Source organism: Barbus barbus (genome assembly GCF_936440315.1).
Source record: "Barbus barbus genome assembly, chromosome: 18".
NCBI lineage: Eukaryota > Metazoa > Chordata > Actinopteri > Cypriniformes > Cyprinidae > Barbus > Barbus barbus.
Genome location: NC_136746.1, coordinates 30,419,063 through 30,438,827, shown reverse-complemented (window position 1 = coordinate 30,438,827; position 19,765 = coordinate 30,419,063). Strand labels below are relative to the sequence as shown.

The 19,765-nt window shown below is 36.9% G+C and overlaps 1 protein-coding gene across 1 annotated transcript in view; it reads right to left on the bottom strand.

Annotated features, from left to right (window-relative positions):
- Positions 1-688: 688 nt before the first annotated feature.
- The window catches only part of LOC306884228 (NACHT, LRR and PYD domains-containing protein 1 homolog), a gene marked incomplete at both ends in the record, with an annotated part of 46,616 nt that continues 27,539 nt past the window's right edge, over positions 689-19,765 (bottom strand). Inside the window, 4 exons of the mRNA XM_079439947.1 lie at positions 689-1,892; positions 3,597-3,767; positions 9,406-9,576; positions 10,529-10,699. Coding sequence (XP_079296073.1) covers positions 689-1,892; positions 3,597-3,767; positions 9,406-9,576; positions 10,529-10,699 — 1,717 coding nt within the window. The remainder of the gene's footprint in view (positions 1,893-3,596; positions 3,768-9,405; positions 9,577-10,528; positions 10,700-19,765) is intronic.

Here is a 19,765-nt window from a genome sequence, read left to right as displayed (position 1 = left end):
CTAATTCTTACATCATGTTTTCCCTCTGTTCAATTCAAGTCACCTTTATTTACAGTATTTAGCGGTTTTAACAATACAGATTGTGGCAAAGCACTTAACAGTATCAAATTGGATACTTTGTTCTTCATATTGTCTGTCCGCACCAGGGCTCTGAACCAGTTCAGGGAACGAAAACGAAAAATATTGACAGGAACATAACCAGAAACAGAAATGAAATAAAATTCAATAGTTCTGAACAGAAACGCTGTTTTGAAATGATGCTATTTTATCATTCCATCTACCAGTCACAAATTTAAACAATACGACATATGCAAATGTGACGTTGACGCATCCAACATGAGTGAAATGTCTGCGCTCAGCCGTAAATTGATCATAGGTAAGTTCTTCCAAGGATATGTCACAAACCGTCAAGCATTACAACACAACTGTACAGAAATATTTTGCATTTACATTATTCAGTGCTCTTATCAGACAGGAAAATATATTGCAACAGTTTTTTCCCCTTTCAGTTTTAAAGGCAAGCAGAGCATTTGAATGTTCTTTAACAGTGAATATTATTTGTTAAAATACTGTTCTCCAAAAGCTGCAATATAGTAGGGTGAGCTTTCCAGTGCATTTGTCAGATGTAGTTTACATGTTATTTCCCAATTCATGTAAAATACAATGCAGAATCATCAAGCGAAAAAGGTTAAGAGTCAGGTAAAGGCAGATGATTTAAAAGGTTGGGATCTTCTTCCAGAAGAATTGAGATGAACATTTCTTTCACAGTATCTCTACCTTTACGAACTATACTGCAGATCTTCCTCATGCTGGCTTCACTGGTTGAAGTCGGATGTATGATTTCAGAATATAATTCTTCACAAATGATTTGCTTCTGCAGCAGGTTGTCTGCGATATTATTCACAATCTTAACACTTTTAATAAGAGCACACCAATTTCTATCAAAAAACTGAACTTTATCAAATCGTGGTGTATTTTGTTTTTTTCCAGTTTGAAATAAAGTCTCAGCCCTGTTTGGATGCACGTTGATTAATTCTTTCCAAATTCTTGCAGTCCAAACTGATTTCTGAGCATCCACCTGGCTGAGAGACATTTTGATGTCATCAAACACAGGATGTTTGACCTGAAAGAAGTTTGGCTCGATGTTACCTCTTAATTTGATCGCTTCGGGTTGGACAGAAGCACCAGGAACCTCAAGACTGTGTTGTTTCATCATCTGCAGTGGGGTTTCAGGCCTTGAACACTTAATTGGATGACTCAGTTTTTCCTCTGTTTTAATTCTTTCTTTAAAAAGTGAATCTGATGGGAAAAAATACACATGGAGAATGATGGGGTTCTTTTGTACCATGAAGATCAGTAGATCACAGTGCACTTTCACTGCTATCCCTAGTTTCATAAGCACCGTTTTAGGAGAAAAAGATGGGTTAAGTATTTTGGCATGAAAACGAGTCAAGTCTACTGATTCCAAGGATATTCCCTCTTCTTCAACACTGAGGAGCTTCACAGCATCTCTGAGAGAGGGGGCTGACTCTGCTAAACAGGCGTAATGAGGCAGATGGGCCTCCTCCAGTTTCCCTGAGATCACTGTCACATCAATCACAGGACCAATTCGCTCACACTGCAGCCTCTCCAGCTCTGCACTGAGGAAATGTCCATCCACTGCACGGTACTGGAGAGTGACGTCACCAGCACAGACCCATCGCATTCTGGTTCTGCTGCACTCGAATCGACCCGCCGGAGTGCTGATCCTGAACTCTGACCCTTCTTCATCTGTACAGAATGAAGGCTCCACCTGAACCCACTGATCAGAATCAACAATGTGAACACAAGACTGACACACTGGGAGCAGCTGAAGATTCAGTCCAGACGGTTCAGATTCAGAGATGGTCGGCCTAGAGAACAGGGATTACAATGATAAATTACATTATAACCACCTCTCTGACATGCAAAAGTTTAGGCTATAAATCTAATTTTAGGGAGGGTTCAAGGAATGTTCAACCAAATTTTACAAATTAGTGGTGACCCAGGTGGGACAGAAAAACACCCAACAAGGAAAATCAAAAAAGCTTGAAGACATATATTATTTGAAATGCAAATAACAACAGATTGAATATATTGCAGTTCAAAGATAGACATCACAAAACCCAGTCGCATAGGTAAAAGAAACAGTAATTCTTATCTGAGGGATTTTGATGTGAAAGAGAAGTGTCCATAGTCCATATAGTCCTAATCCAAAAACTTGCAAGTTGTAAACGACATCCAATAATCCACCACAAAAAAGGCTTGCAAAAACATAAAAAAAACATCCAAAGTTCATGATGTTTCTTCCAAAAAGACCAATGTAAATATATAATCCTTGTGAAACACCGTCCACAAACAGAACTTCACACAGGTAGATGTTTTGGTAGCTCCTATAGGCCATGGCCTTCATCCAACACGGGTAGCAACACTAAATGCCCCATGTTACCCTTTAAGCAGGCCTTATCATGTGGAATTAGCGCTTCATGCTAACCCATTAAACAGTAGGCACATGACCTGAGGCCCAAAGTATTAAAAATACAAAGTATTAGCAAACATTCTAAACACATACACAATAAATCAAATCCCAAAAATACGAAACAAAGCATTACTCACTTGTACTGGGCAATAAACAAAAGTTTCCCATGAAACAAAATGTGTGACAAGATCAGATAGGCCAGACCTACCTCTCCCCAGCTAACTATCTTCCTCTTTGTCTATACAGATTTATATTCCTAGATACCTATAACTCACTTATGGCAGCAAAGAGGAATTACAAGGAAAACATGTTGACAGTCTCCAAGACTGTTACAACATGATACATGTATGAAAGAGAAACAGACAATACAAAATATGAGATGTAATGGCGATCTATGCCTTTCTGTTCTCCGCCATTTCAACAGGAACTGGCACAAAGGATTTGATGCGTAAAACCAAAAACTTGCAGCGTAACAGTTTACTTTTCGTTTGTCAGGATACAGCAAAACTCAAAATCAAACTTAAGAACCATTTACACTTTTTCAAGCTTCAAATTATATATGGTTTCAAAGAACAGTCAAAAGACTGTCTCACACCAAGCCCCTTCCCTCTTCTTTAGGCTCGAACTCTCAACCGTCGCTTACGCATTTACGTATTACGTATGAAATTGACTTATGAAACTTCACATATACAATAAAAATCACCACAAAATATAAAAACTGTATATTAAATAACAACACTCAAGATAAATAATATAACAATAATATAGAAAAATATTACAATGTTCTTAATGTTCTTTATGGCTCTAACATAAGATGATGTCACTCTTCCAGCTATATGTAATGTGGGACTCATTTTAAATATATAAATAAAAATTATATATATATATATATATATATATATATATATATATATATATATATATATATATATATATATACACACACATACATACATACACTGTATATATATATAATAAGAAATAGTGACTGTTCAGTCAGCATGCAGCACACATTCACCAGAGAGAGGGCGTTTATACTATTAATTATGATAAACAAACATAAGGACAAAGACATGTGTGACTATCAGAGAAATCTTACCCCAGTTTCTCCAGTTTACAGTGAGGATCCTGTAGTACATCAGAAAGCAGCTTCACTGAATCTCCTAGTTTATTCCCAGACAGATCCAGTTCTCTCAGGTGTGAGGGGTTTGATCTCAGAGCTGAAGCCAGAGCAGCACAACCTTCATCTGTGACGCCACAATCACTCAACCTGTAGAGAACAATGAGAGAATGTGAATTGTAGTTGAAGTGTGTGTAGTTTGTTATTGACTCTGGTCTCAGAGCAGGAGAGGAGATATAATGACAAGCATTGCCACATACTGCTGCTGATAGAATGAGATTTATGCATGTTGATGCTCAATGCTGTGATTTTGTGTGCTTTGCTTTAAGTGTGAAAAATGTGTTTTTGTAATAAATCAAAGTCACATAAACAGTTTAAAAAGTTAAGAATATGGAATCCATGGATGGGATTTGTAATGGCTTGTAATGGCTGTTCATAGAAACTCTAGAAACTCACTCATAATGCAAACATATTTAAGTCTGTGAATATATCTAGAACATTTTTTGCTGCTGAATTATCCACTAATTTAGTTTATAATATATATTTGTGTTACAGATTATGAATATACATATGTTTTTAATTAAACATTTATTTTTTATAATGAATTAGTCTGTATTTAGTTGATTGTGAAAGATTGATTATCAGTTCCACACAGAGATATAGAAATTATACAATGATTTAAAAGAAATAAAAACTGCACTGGTATCGGATCAGGATCTGTATCAGATAATACTGAAGCCCAGGTGTCAGAATCAATATTGGAGGCTAAAAAGACCGATTGGAGCGTCGCTAGTTCATAGTGCAAGGAATGAAGTTGACAGAAAAGCATACAGACAGTTTCTGTTTGTGAGAACTTGAAACCATTCTGTTTTGACCAAGATAGTATTTTGTTTATCTTCTGTTGGATTTTTTTGCTTGATGGTATTGAAGGATTATCTGACTTTAATGATCTGCAATTTCCTGATCAATCCTCTACTAACCAAACAAAACGGCCAGACAAAATAGAAATAGATTTTCACAATCTTTTATACCAGGGATTTTATGGGATGATATTAGACTCAAAATGATTAATAGATGCACGCACAATTATCCATGTACTGCATAAATTTTATGTATGTATCTTAGTAACCACGAACAAATGTCTTTCAATTTGAGTCTGTGGAATTCAGGATTAAATTATTGTGTATCGATTTGAACAAATAAAGACATGTTTACGTATAAAAATGTTCTGATCTGCATTAATATATCATAAATTGCTCATGCAAAAAGGAATCTGTGCATTTGTGGATCACGTGACACACGTGCATTTATTTACATCTTGTTCACGTTAATCTTGTTCGGTTCATTTGGATTTTGAGACTTCATTTTTGCAGTTTGCAGTATTTCACGACGCCCACACACACAACTACCAATGAACAAAGCCCAGTGCAATTCATTAATGTGTACTCGATTTGAAAAATTCTCAAATGTGTCACTACACTGAAACAAATGCTTTTCAATCAGTGTCTACAGTTCAGTTAAGAATTACATTAATATGCAGCATTTTGTTCAAATAGAGACTTATTTTTGAATACAAATGTTAGTTTGTATTAAACTATCATAATTTGTTCATGTAGAGATTAAAATGTGCATTTGTGGATCAGGCTGTAAAGGGTCCTGTTCAAACTGTTGCTATAAACTTAGAAGCACACAATTCCATAGAGTATCTCTATATGCTTAAACATTAAGATTTGTACTCCTAGAAATTACTAAACATGTTCATTAGAAGGGGGTGACCCAATACTTTTGGCAATATAGTGTATGTGACCCTGGATCACAAAACCAGTCATACGGGTCAATTTTCCAAAATTGAGAATAATACATCATCTGAAAACTGAATAAATAAGTTTTCCATTGATGTTTGTTAGGATTGGACAATATTTGGCCGAGATAGAACTAGCTATTTGTAAATCTGGAATCTGAGGGTGCAAAAAAAATTTAAATATTGAGAAAATCGCCTTTAAAGTTGTCCAAATGAAGTTCTTAGAAATGCATATTACTAACCAAAAATTAAGTTTTGATATATTTACATAGGAAATTGACAAAATATCTTCATGGAACATGATCTTTACTTAATGTCCTAATGATTTGTGGCATAAAATTAAAATAAATAATTTTGACCCATACAATCTATTTTTGGCTATTGCTACAAAATATATCCCAATGACTTAAAACTGGTTTTGTGGTCCAGGGTCACATATTTTATTTACTTATTACTAAACTGTTTTGTGAGTCAGTGTTGGCTGCAAAGATGAAGTTGACGATGCTGATTTGCCATCTCCGCAGTACGAGCGAAACGCACCTTTCATACACTTACAGTAGCATATATAATGAGAGAGTGTTTGTTTTCGATTTGAATCAGTTCTTTTGAAGTAGACATTTCAAGCTTTCTATAGCCTAGAGAGGCTATATTTCTCTTGTCTTTGAGGTAATATAGCTTGAGTTTCTCTTCATTTTTGTTCCACGCTCCAGTTCGACCGAGACAACGCAGCCTGATTTCTTTATTTTACAAAAGCACAAATGTGTTGATATTGTAAGTGCACACAAATAAAAGCAGACTATACATTTTCGAATGGTTTGTATGACCAAAAATGTCGGCCTATTTTATTTCCGATGTTCGATTGCGCACAGTCAACAAAACATATAGATACACTAGAGTCTAGATACACTGGTTAACTAAAATAGTTTGTAGTGCAATCCATGCTGATAAGCCTGAGCTCGGACCAAGAATCATGTGAAAAGGATGATTTTTCAGAATGAGAGATTTTTGACAAATGAGGAAGTAAGAAAGAGGATTGTAGGGCCAAACAATAAAAAACAAACACATCTCCAGAATAAAGTCATTATAATGCAAGATTAAACTCATTAAATATCCAGAAAAATGTTGAAATAAAATGCTGAGAATAAAAATTCAATTTCGAGAATAAAGCCGTTGTATTTCGAGAAAAACTGGCTACTTTAGGATCATTGATGGTTGTGTACGCCTCCATCCATAGAAAGGACTGTAACTGTACAGCCGTTAATGGCAATGCCATATGGTTTTAGTTTATGACAGCAGCTATTTGCACCAAGTGAAAATAGCAATAGATGCTGTTTACACTATTATAAGTGCAAATATCCATAGATGCTTTACACTAAGTGAAAATATGATATATTCTATTTACACTAAGTAACAAAAGCAGCATTTTTAGAGATTTGTTGCTTATAATTAGTGAAAATAACCAATCTATACATGCTGTAAAAGTAGCAGATCTTTGCAATAAGTTTAATTAGACGCTATTTATAGGCTACTTATAAACAGATGACGAATCAGCATTGTCAACTTCATCTTTGCAGCCAACACTGACTCAGAAAACAGTTTAGTAATAAGTAGGCCTAAATAAAATATGTTCTATCTATTTTTCCCTAAACATTCATTGTCCTTCCTTTAACCAGCAGGCTTTATGCTATAGCCTATAAACGCCTCATTGTTTTAATATAGTACAGTTTAAGTTAATGTAATAATTTAATTAATTGAATATAAACGTGGAATTACTAATGGCTTAAATGAGTGACTAATAGCCCTTTAATGATAATAATAATACAAGAAAGGAATAACTGACAACGTGCCGTTGAATTACAGAAAAAAAGACCCCACCAAGGTACCATCACAACGTTCTTGTTTGGCAAAATTAATATAACCTATTCTGTGTCCTAAGACAAGTTAAGTTAGAACAAGTACAATAAAACATTTATTATATTTCTACGGGCAGAGTAGAATAGCCAAACCAAAAAGAAACAAAGAAAACACAATGGAATGAGCACAGGTGACTGGGGCTAGTGCCATCTAGTGCTGGCTGATGTTCTTAGGCTCAGCTGCGTGTGGATCGCGAGCTGCGTGTGTGTGGATTGGGGAAGGCTAAAAGGGCGGAACAAAAGTCTCAAAATTCAAATGAATCAAATAGAATAGACTCAGAAGAGATGTGAATGAATGCACGTGCGTCGCCTGATCCACAAATGCACATTTTAATCTCTACATGAACAAATTATGATAGTTTAATACAAACTAACATTTGTATTCAAAAATAAGTCTCTATTTGCTGAACAAAATGCTGCATATTAATGTAATTCTTAACTGAACTGTAGACACTGATTGAAAAGCATTTGTTTCAGTGTAGTGACACATTTGAGAATTTTTCAAATCGAGTACACATTAATGAATTGCACTGGGCTTTGTTCATTGGTAGTTGTGTGTGTGGGCGTCGTGAAATACTGCAAACTGCGAAAATGAAGTCTCAAAATCCAAATGAACCGAACAAGATTAACGTGAACAAGATGTCAATAAATGCACGTGTGTCACCTGATCCACAAATGCACAGATTCCTTTTTGCATGAGCAATTTATGATATATTAATGCAGATCAGAACATTTTTATACGTAAACATGTCTTTATTTGTTCAAATCGCTGCACAATCATTTAATCCTGAATTCCACAGACTCAAATTGAAAGACATTTGTTCGTGGTTACTAAGATACATACATAAAATTTATGCAGTACATGGATAATTGTGCATGCATCTATTAATCATTTTGAGTCTAATATCATCCCATATAAAAGAGATTCTGAAGTTAATGAGAAAGCAAGAGTCAATGAACAAAAGAATAATGAAATTAATGAGAGAGATGATTAATTTGTATGATTTACAAACATTAACAAATGGTTTAGGAACAATGGATCTCCAAACTTCTATCACAGAAGTATAAATGTCAAAATGTTATATTATGAGTATGTGCTGTATTTAGAGAGCACAGATATTAATTGCTTTGTAGTTATTATTGCTATGTGGTTATTTTGCTTTGAACGGTTACTGACCAGAGGATGCATTTTGCATTATGGATGCATTATGGAACTTCTAGTTAAAACCCAAAGCATAAGGTGTTGTTTGCACCTGCTAGGTGTATGAGGTTTGTGGTTTAGACACATCCACGAATGCGCATATGATATGTAATGTGTTGCAATTTTCCTATAGTTTAAAATAGCAATAAGCAGGCTTGCTGTCTAGAGATGTTGTAATTTTTTATTTGAACTTTTAACTCTGCCTTGAGAAGCCTCTATGGTGAAGGTTACATTTCCTGTCTACACGAGAGGCAGGAGCCGACACAGACCGGGGAGAGGAAAGAAGTCGTGTATGAGATTGACACAGATGATATGCAAGGCTATAAAATGCTGGAAGAAGAGATGTACGAGGCCGACATTTCCATGGTGAAGACTTCTCGCTTGTTATTTGCTTATGAGTTATTGTTTTTAAATAAAACAAAACCATTGTATTGGTGATTCGTTAAACTTTTAAATCCAGTCTCTAAGTAATTAATTATTAAATAACCAGTTATCAGAACCTGAATAAATCCTTATTTCGAGCTTCAAGTGGTCTGAACTCGGCTGAACTAGCACGGAGGAGAGATCTGAAACTTAATTTAACATCCACTCAACTGAAATGTAACTACGGATTAAATTGAAACTATTATGAATTGTTTTGGGAAATATGGATGTGAATAGTAGGTTTTAATCCCCCATACCGGTATAAAAATACTAAAAGTATTCATGTACTTGCTTCTGTATCAAATGCAGATATCATCTACATATAAACTACAGTGAACATCAGAACCAATGACTTTTACTATGCTGTTTATTTAATACTAAAAACCTGAGGTTGAACACTTCATATTTACCTTTAAATGTGCTTCATTTGAGAGTCATATATGATCTTACCTCAGTGTCTCCAGTTTACAGTGAGGATCCTGTAGTACATCAGAAAGCAGCTTCACTGAATCTCCTAGTTTATTCTCAGACAGACTCCGTTCTCTCAGGTGTGAGGGGTTTGATCTCAGAGCTGAAGCCAGAGCAGCACAACCTTCATTTGTGACGCTCCAATAACTCAACCTGTAGAGAACAATGCCACACTCTTCACTCTCTCAGATCAGATGAGTTTAGCTGTGAATCCATTATTAAAGAGAAAGTACAAACTTAAAGCACAAATCAGTGTTTGATGGATCATTGGACTGAGGTCTAAAACGTCACAGAACACAATCATGATGATAAATCATCCAAAGTCTCATTCAAACAGGATAAGTTATATTTCTTATATGCACTATTGATAGTTTTCACGTGACGTCACACCCTCATAGGAACCCGCAGCTGGCGGGAAAAACAAAGCTTAGCTGCACTGACCATCAGCTATTTTTACACAGATTGCATCAAGTAATAATGTAGTAAAACGCAGATATTAAAAGGTGAGATTCAGTGGACACCTTATTGATGATGTATATTTTGTGCAGGCAAGAAGATGAAGCCAGAATATAAACGCAGTGTGCAAAGTTTCACATTAAATGCCTTCCCACAGAAAACCATGAGAAGGAAAACACTGAACCGTTAAGAGGATTGCCTTCATGTTCCTGACCTCATCTGCTTGCCTGTGTAAACTGTGCATCATTAATGTGCTGATTACTGAATTTGATCTTTTAATATTAATGTTTTAAATATATTAAGGCACTTTTAAGTGTTTTTACAGCGTTTTGTCGCACTGTTTATGATTGAAATATTGCCGCGGGTGCTTAATATGGATAGCAAATGGCCAAAACTTGCATTTTGTTCAGAAATACCTTTGTTTATACTTTTGAGAAGTGATCGAAATATTTGCAGCTGGGAAACAGATGAAAAATTGACACACTTGTGCAGCAGTTCTATGGATGTTTTGCCCTCCAAGTCTTCGAGCCGATCACGTGACTGAAAACTATCAATATCTGTATTTTATGCAAAATGTCTGTCTTATGCAGATCTGCCTTAATTGATGACACTATTTACTACATAGCATCTGTGAGTCATATGATCTTACTCTAGTTTCTCCAGTTTACAGTGAGGATCCTGTAGTACATCAGAAAGCAGCTTCACTGAATCTCCTAGTTTATTCCACAACAGACTCAGTTCTCTCAGGTGTGAGGGGTTTGATCTCAGAGCTGAAGCCAGAGCAGCACAACCTTCATCTGTGACGCCACAATATCTCAACCTGTAGAGAACAATGACAAACTCTTCACCATTATTATTCCATTATTAAAGAGAAAGTACAAACTTAAAGCACAAATCAGTGTTTGATGGATCATTGGACTGAGGTCTAAAACGTCACAAAACACAATCATGATGATAAAACATTTAACATACAGTATATTAAGACCCTTATGGTGAAAACCTTTTAACATTTGTAATATTGTGTACACGGTAACACTTTAGAATACGGTTTCTTACTGCATAACTAATAAAGAATTACTGAAGAACTAACAGGTAATGATTCATTAACACTTAGCGCACTACTGTTAACTACTAAGGAAGATGTGTTAACTAATCAGTATGTAATACAATTTTATGATTGTGTTAAGTAACAGTTCGCTAAACAATAACTAATGCATTCTGTCACACCTCCTGAAGAACTACTATTAATTATCTACTAGTTAAGGTTCAATAGGTTGTGGCCCACAAATCAAGTACTTGAGCAAAAGTACAGATACCCAATAAAATATTACTCCAGTAAAATTATAAGTAGGCCTATTAATTTTTAAAATTACTTGAGTAAAAGGACATTACCAACTTTGTTACAGTCCACTACTACTATTATTAGCCTACAATGGAAATGAAATATGCATTTTGTTTGCTGCACACCCAAAAGGACTCATTACTATAATTGTACATAACGAGGGGTGAGAACCAGAAGGGCGTAAGTGACATTTTGGATGAAATGGATATATATATATATTGACGTTGAGTCTGATGGTATGATTTGTGGAGTTGATCTTGGTCCTGCAGCAGTGGAAGGTGAGGAGCAGTTGACATTGCTCCAGGATTTGTTGAGGAGAAATGCGGATGTCTTCTCCAAACACTCTATGGACTATGGACATACCACCACTGTGCAACATGAGATACCCCTCATAGACCCGAAACCTTTTCGCCTCCCTTATCGGAAAATACCCCCATCTCAGTATCAGGAGGTACGGAAGGCCATATCACAGATGGAAGATGCTGGAGTCATTCGTCCAAGCAAAAGCCCATATGCATCTCCGATTGTTGTTGTCTCAAAAAAAGATGGCTCCTTGAGGATCTGCGTGGACTACAGGAAACTGAATTCCTGCAGTACCAGAGATGCTTTTCCTCTACCAAGAATAGAGGAAGCATTGGAGGCATTGGGACAGGCAAGGTTCTTCTCTACTCTAGATCTTACATCTGGCTATTGGCAGGTTGAAGTGGCTGAACATGACAAGCACAAAACTGCGTTCAGCACACCGATGGGGTTATATGAGGCTAACAGGATGCCGTTTGGCCTGCAGAATGCCCCATCCACCTTCCAAAGGTTGATGACCTGCTGTTTTGGTGATTTGAATTTTGAGAGCCTCCTGATCTACCTTGATGATATAATTATCTTCTCTAGGACATTTGAAGAACACCTTGAGCGGTTGGAAGTAGTGTTCACCCGGCTCCGTAAACATGGTTTGAAGCTGAAGCCTCCAAAGTGCAGTCTGCTGAGGAAAGAAGTTCAGTATCTGGGACACGTTGAGTCTGCAGAGGGTATTCATACGGATCCTGAGAAGATAAGTAGAGTCAGGGACTGGAAGCGGCCGTCGAATGTGAAGGAAGTGCTGGGGTTTGTTGGTTTTGCAGGGTACTACAGGCGGTTTATCAACGGATACGCAACACTAGTGGCACCCCTGTATAGACTTACCTCTGGTGACCCAAAGAAAAAGAAAAGAAGAGTGAGAGGAACTTCTGGACCTGCAAAGCCGTTTGAGTGGTCAGAGGAATGCGAGAAAGCATTTGAAGCTTTGAAAGAGAGATTAATTACGGCACCAGTTCTGGGCTACCCCAACTACAGTTTACCGTTTATACTGCAAACTGATGCTTCAGGTAAGGGTCTTGGGGCGGTCCTTGCGCAAGTTCAAGATGGTGTGGAAAAGGTGATTGCTTATGCAAGCAGAGGTTTGAGACCTCCTGAAACCCGCTATCCCGCACACAAATTAGAGTTTTTAGCTCTAAAGTGGGCGGTTACAGAAAAGTTCTATGACCACCTCTATGGGCATAAATTTTCTGTGCTGACTGATAACAATCCTCTTAAATATGTGATGAGCACCGCAAAGTTGGATGCCACAGGTCAACGCTGGGTATCACAACTTGCTATGTTTGACTTTGACATTGAGTACAGGCGAGGGAAGTCTAATGCTAAATGCCGATGCACTCTCGAGGATGTCAAGGCAAGAAGTTACAGAAACCCTTCAGTCATGCCCACAGTGGATTCCCTCCAGTCAGCAAGTCCAGTCCTGCGGAGATGATACAGGGGGAAATGAAACAGATTTTAGTGAGCAAGCGGAGAGAACTGTTGCATGCAAAGAGGGAGAGTTTCTGGACAGTGTGCCAGCTGACCCATTTGATGGAGCAGGAACTGATGCACTGCCTGGAATGACAAAATTAGAGATCAGAGGATGTCAAAAAGAGGACCCTGTCATTGGGCCTGTCTTGCACTATAAAACACTTAACAGAAAGCCAAGACGTGGAGAAAGATTGGAGAAAGGGAAAGATGTGCTGCTTCTATTAAAAGAATGGAGGAGGCTGGTGGTCAAAGATGGGATTCTCTACAGGCAGTTTAAAGATGTTAAGGGACAGTTTGTTGCTCAGCTGGTCCTACCAGAGAAAATAAGGCTTCTGGTTAAAACGAGTCTTCATGATGATTCTGGTCATTTAGGATTTGATCGTACCTTGAATCTGTTCCGGGAACAATTCTTTTGGCCAAGAATGCATAATGAAATAAAATCCTGGTGTGAGCAGTGCGAAAGATGTTGTCTGAGGAAGACTCCCACAGCTGGAAACAGGGCTCCACTGGTTAGCATTCACACTAATGCCCCTATGGAAGTAATCTGCATGGATTTTCTAGTCCTGGAAAAGTCTAAGGGAGGAATAGAGAATGTCCTGGTGGTAACCGATCATTTCTCAAGATTCACCCAGGCTTACCCCACAAAAGACCAAAAGTCACTGTGGCGAAGGTGTTGTGGAAGAATTTCTTCTGTCAATTTGGGTTCCCAGCAAGACTCCACGCAGATCAGGGCAGAAATTGAGAGTACAGTGGTCAAGGAGCTGTGCAAGTTGACTGGAATCACAAGGACTCATACCAGCCCCTACCACCCACAGGGCAATGGGATCACAGAGAGATTTAACAGAACTCTGATGAATATGTTGGGCACTCTTGATCCTGATCAAAAACCCAAGTGGCATGAATACGTTGACGCACTAACACATGCGTACAACTGTACTCAACATGATTCGACTAGTTTCTCACCGTACTTCTTGATGTATGGCAGACATCCACGACTGCCTGTTGATCTCCTTTTTGGTTTGTCATCTGCAAAAGAGCCATGTGAGTACAGTGAATATGTCCAGACTCTGCGTGAGTGCTTGACTTATGCCTATGGCGAGGCAGACAAAATGTCGAGGCATGCTAAGGACCTTCAGAAGAAGCACTATGATAAGAAAGCCAAGAGTAGTGTGTTGGAGCCTGGTGATAGAGTGATGGTGAAACTGTGTTATGTTGAAGGGAAACACAAGCTGGCTGACAGGTGGGAACCACGTCCATATATTGTGGTGAAGAAACAGCCAGGGATTCCAGTGTATGTGGTTCGTTCAGAAGATGGAGACAGGGAAAGAGTCATCCATCGCAATCTTCTGGCCCAGTGTATGTTTTTCCCGGTGGGTTCCAAGCACCTAGCTGGAGAAGAGTCTGACATGAAGGAAGTGTCTGGAATGGACTCAAGTGTTTCAGAGGGAGAAGAGGAAGTAATGGAGGCAATTGACAGTGGAGACAGTGGCGTGATTACACAGTGTCCAAGTGTGGAATTGCCAGATGTAGCGAGCGAAGAGTGTGAACAGGATGAGCATCAGTTGAAAGAGACTGAAAAGGAAAAGGAAGAGGATAAGGAGCAAACACCTTTGGAAGTCTCAAATCCTGACCCTCCAAAGAGAAGGTATCCTGAGCGGACAAGGCGCCCACCAAATAGACTCTCATTGGAGATTCATGCCCTCCAAATTGAAAGTGACAAGGAGAAAGTAGAGAGAGGAAAGAAAGTGTGGGAAAAGGCTAAAGCAAAGAAGAGTCATACACACTCCCCACACATACTTAAAAGATAATCGTAAAATTTTAAATTGTTCAATTATTTTGGGGTTTATCCTAAATTAAGTGATGACTGGGACGACATCATTCAAAGAGGGGGTGGATGTAGGGAAGGTGTAATGGGTTCTCCCATCCTTTGGGGGGAGCTGTGTGTTGTTTCCTATTAGGGGAGTGAGCCCTTCTTTTCACTCACAGTTCTATTTTCATTGTGAAAGGTAAGGAGGGTTATCATGTTGCTCCACTATATCCATTAAAATGTATCTAATTATAGTAGCCATCCATGTTATTAGGAGAAATATATTGTTGATGAGAGGTTGGTTTATGCGTATCAGACATTATTTTTGATAGGTTGTTGTATATTTCTGATATTATTGCACATTTCCCATGTTCCATGTGGCTGAGCATATTTTCATGTGTATTATATTGTTTAAAGCCTACTTGTGTATTTTATGGTCTAATTCTCCCCATTTTGATTACATCCAGCATTTATCTTTGTCTGTCATATGCTGTAGTCATTATATATTGTCATTTTGAGGTTATTTGAAATGAACACAGTTCTATTTTCATTGTGAAAGGCTGTCACCATTCTGTTATGCTGTGAGAGTGTGACTGTGTGGAGAAAGGAGCCTAATAAAAGGAAGCTGCTCTGTTTGACTCAACGATTTTGGTGTCGTCCTCATTTACTCCTCACCTCAACACAACGCAGAGACATTTGGGGGAGCACACCGACGAAGAGGGTTACATATATATATACACACTGGCAAAAGTATACTGTCATCCATGAGTATACAAATGTTTATTATAAACGATTGAAATCAGTGCACAAAGTCAAATCAACCTATGGTAAGTTTTTGTTTTGGCCCTCCTGTAAAGTTAGTGAAATGTCACTTAAGCCTTTCTGGTTCTCACCCCTTATGTTTTTGCCTTTATGGTAAATAATTTCCTTGTTCTGTAGGAAATCTGCTTCGGAAAGGAACCGCAACTCAACTGTCTTGCCATAACTATCCAACTTACTACAGATACAGTACACTCTGTAAAATGGTGGTTTGTTAATTAATCAATTAATTTATTTTCTGAAACAATGGGATGAAGCTGTTGGGTCATATTTGTTTTTTAGTCTTGTTTTTGTGTTGTGTTAATGCCTAGTTAACGGCAGTTTCCCTGAGCCCAGATCCCTTATAAGTAATTAATTCTTTATTAATTACTAAAGGTTTCACTATATTTTCACTTTAGAATAGGCCTACTGTTTCAGGTTCAAAATAAGTCCTGCAGAATTATTTGATATTTATTAATTACTAATGGGCTCCCTATGTTTTCACTTTAGAATACTGTTTCAGGTTCTAAGTAATTCTTGCGGAATTATCTAATAATCCTTTATTAATTACTAATGGGTTACCTGTATTTCCACTCTCCCTCAGTCCTTGCCTTACATACAGAAATTGAATTAATAGTAATATGGTATATGCTGAGAAGGCACACATACTGTTACGGGGCTGACGAGACGTGAGACGTGCGGATCCATGTGCAAAGCTTTATTACTAAACATGGTCAGAAAACAGGCAGGGTCAGAGATCGGCAAACAGGTATGGCAAGGGCAAGACAGAGCAATCCGTGGAGCAAGCGTGGGTCAACGATCAGCGAACAGTATCCGAAGGGGCAAGGCAGAGAGATAATCCAGAGTCGGCAGCAATAATCCAAACGGGGAGCAAACAGTCCAAACGGCAAGGCAAAGGGGTAAATCCAGGAAACAAGAGCAGGGTCAAACACGGCAGGAAAACAAGGCAAGACTAAGACTATAAGAATGGCTCTGTAAAGTTGCTATCTCTAGATGAGTGATATACGCTAACAATACTCGGCCCCGATGCTGAGGAAGTCCATGGTTTATATAGTGTGTGTTTGGGTGATGGTGATTGCGAGATGGTTCTCAGGTGTGGGCGTGATCATTGTGAACAGCTGTGTATGAGTCCATGTGGTGAACGAGTGACCTCTGGTGGCTAGTGAACGGAAGTGCATGGTCAGGATTCGTGACATACAGTACTTTATATAACATATAAAAACTAAGGTAAGTTATCGCATGGCACTGGAGAGGTGGTGGGGTTCCTATCGGAAGCTGATTTCTTACAAAACAAACTCAAAACAATTCACTATACAGGCAAAACCTCTGTAAAATATATTGCATTTATTAATATTGCATTTTCATACTGTTACTACTGCTAATAACATTTATATGAAAGGGTCAAAACTCAATGTAATTGTGTATGACTGTTCATTAGTAGTTACTTCATAATTATTTTTATTGAACCTTAACTAGTAGATAATTAATAGTAGTTATTCAGGAGGTATGACAATACATTAGTTATTGTTTAGCTAACTGTTACTTAACACAATCATAAAATTGTATTACATACTGATTAGTTAACACATCTTCCTTAGTACTTAACAGTAGTGCGCTAAGTGTTAATGAATCATTACCTGTTAGTTCTTCAGTAATTCTTTATTAGTTATGCAGTAAGAAACAGTATTCTAAAGTGATACCGTGTACAGGTCTATCTGGTGTTTTAAATATGCTTAAGAACAAACCATGAGACAAATTCATCAATCGACACCATTGCTGAGTATTTTCTCCTTAAAACTGCAGTGTACCAAAGACAGCCTCAAAAATACGATTTGAAACTGGTGCTGTTTCCATGAAACCAATCTTTGGTTTTAGATTTATTAATTAGTTGTGTACTCGGCTTTAAAAGTGTGCAAAATGTGTTTTTTTTAACCTATTTAAATGACTTTGATTCAAGAATATGGAATAAATGGATGGCATTTGTAATGGCAAAATTGCCTGTTCATAATTCTAGAAACTCTCTCATAATGCAAACATATTCAAGTCCGTAAATATTTCTTCAATAACTTTTGCTGCTGAATTATCCACTAGGTTATAATATATTTGACAGATTATAAACATACATATTTTATCATATTTATTTTTTATTTTATTTCTTTATAATGACTTAGTCTGTATCAATATTCCCTCTCATTTTTTTCTTGCTGAGCAAAACTTTTCTCTATTGGGCGAACATTTCGGCCACCTGAGCAAAAACATTCTTTATACCAGACCTGTACAGCGCTCACAAAAAAGTGTGTAACTCTTAGCTTTAATGTGCTATTTATATTTGATTTGACCCTTGATGTAACTAAATGATGTATATTTTAGGTTCCATGAGAAAACATTATTACAGTACAATACACTGCCATTCAAAGTTTGGGATCAGTACATTTTTTAAAGAAGTTTCTTAGGCTCATCAAGGCTGTATTTTTTAATAAAAATTTAATTTAAGATAAAGGTTTTTTATTTTAAGTAAATTTTTTCTTTCTTATTATTTTTTTACATTAATATTTTTATTCAGCAAGGATGTGTTAAATGGATAAAAAGTGATAGCAAAGACTTATATTGTTAGAAAATATTTATATTTTTAATTAATGCTGTTCTTTTTAACGTTTTATTAGCCTAATCAAAGAATCAAAGAAAAAAGGTTCCAAAAATATTAAGCAGCACAACAGTTTCAACACTGATAATAAATCAGAATATTAGAATGATTTCTGAAGGATAATATGACACTGAAGACTGGAGTAATGAAGCTGAAAATTCAGCTTTGCTTTACAGGAATACACTATATTTTAAAATATATTAAAATAGAAAACCAATATTAGAAATTGCAATAACCTAAGAGTTCACAATATTAATGTTTTTTCCTGTATTTTGATCCCTTGATGAGCATAAGTGACTCCATTAAAAACAAGGTCAATTATTTATTAGGTTTATAATATAGAGCTAATATAATATAATGTAATATAATATCATATATTAGAGAGAGAGAGAGAGAGAGAGAGAGAGAGAGAGAGAGAGAGAGAGAGAGAGAGAGAGAGAGAGAGAGAGAGAGAGAGAGAGAGAGAGAGAGAGAGAGAGAGAGAGAGAGAGAGATTTGATTTTCAAAAACACTATTACAAATAATTAACACATTATCCAGACAATCAAATAAAAAAACAAAGAAAATAAGAAAAATTTAAATAAAAAACATTAAGCCAAAATAGGAGAAAAGACCAAATTGTTTTCAAAGACCTCACACAACGCTCCACCATAGCACCAAATCAAGTCAAAAAGAAGATCATTCGTCGCTTTAAAATAACGAAAATCAATGAGAATTCTAGATTTTACTGAATTAAAAAAACTGCCAATAAACTATAACTCATGTTTTGTTCAATTTTGCTAAAACTTTCTTTATAGAAGACTGTTTTAGCTTGACCTAATAAAAAATTCAAGAGCGGACACGTTTTCTCTGAACATATTTAAAACCACATATAAAAATCTTAATAGAAAACGTCTCACCAAAACAAAACTAGATTCTGTAAAACAGTAAACAACGGCTCAAGCCTAGAACATTGCATAAATGCATGAAATACAGTTTCTCTCTGCAGACAGAAAGGATAATCATGACCAATGTCAGGATTTAAAAGCATTAACTGCAATCGCCCCATGCAAAATTCTCCACTGCAGATCCCCAAATTTCTTAGTTAATGGTGACTTGTACAACGCTTTCCATTCAGGGTGCTCACCCTCTTCCAACTGTAAAACATTACACCAGGGAGTATACACTCTATTATTTAAAACCATTTTGTTTAAAGATTTAACACACATTTTGTACATTTCTTTTCCGGAAGCTAGCTCTCGGCCAATTATTGTCACATCTTCACAACACAAGAAAACACCTTTACAATCTTCTAAAATGGAAGATAATCACAAAACAGGAAATGGATCATCACTGTTTGGAACACTTAGCCCCTCAGAATAGTCCTCCAGCAACTTGATTTCTTCCGTTGTGAGAGCAGCTCTCCATTGCCCAAGTAGTTTAGCGACTGTACGTTTTGAATGAAGTCCCAAAT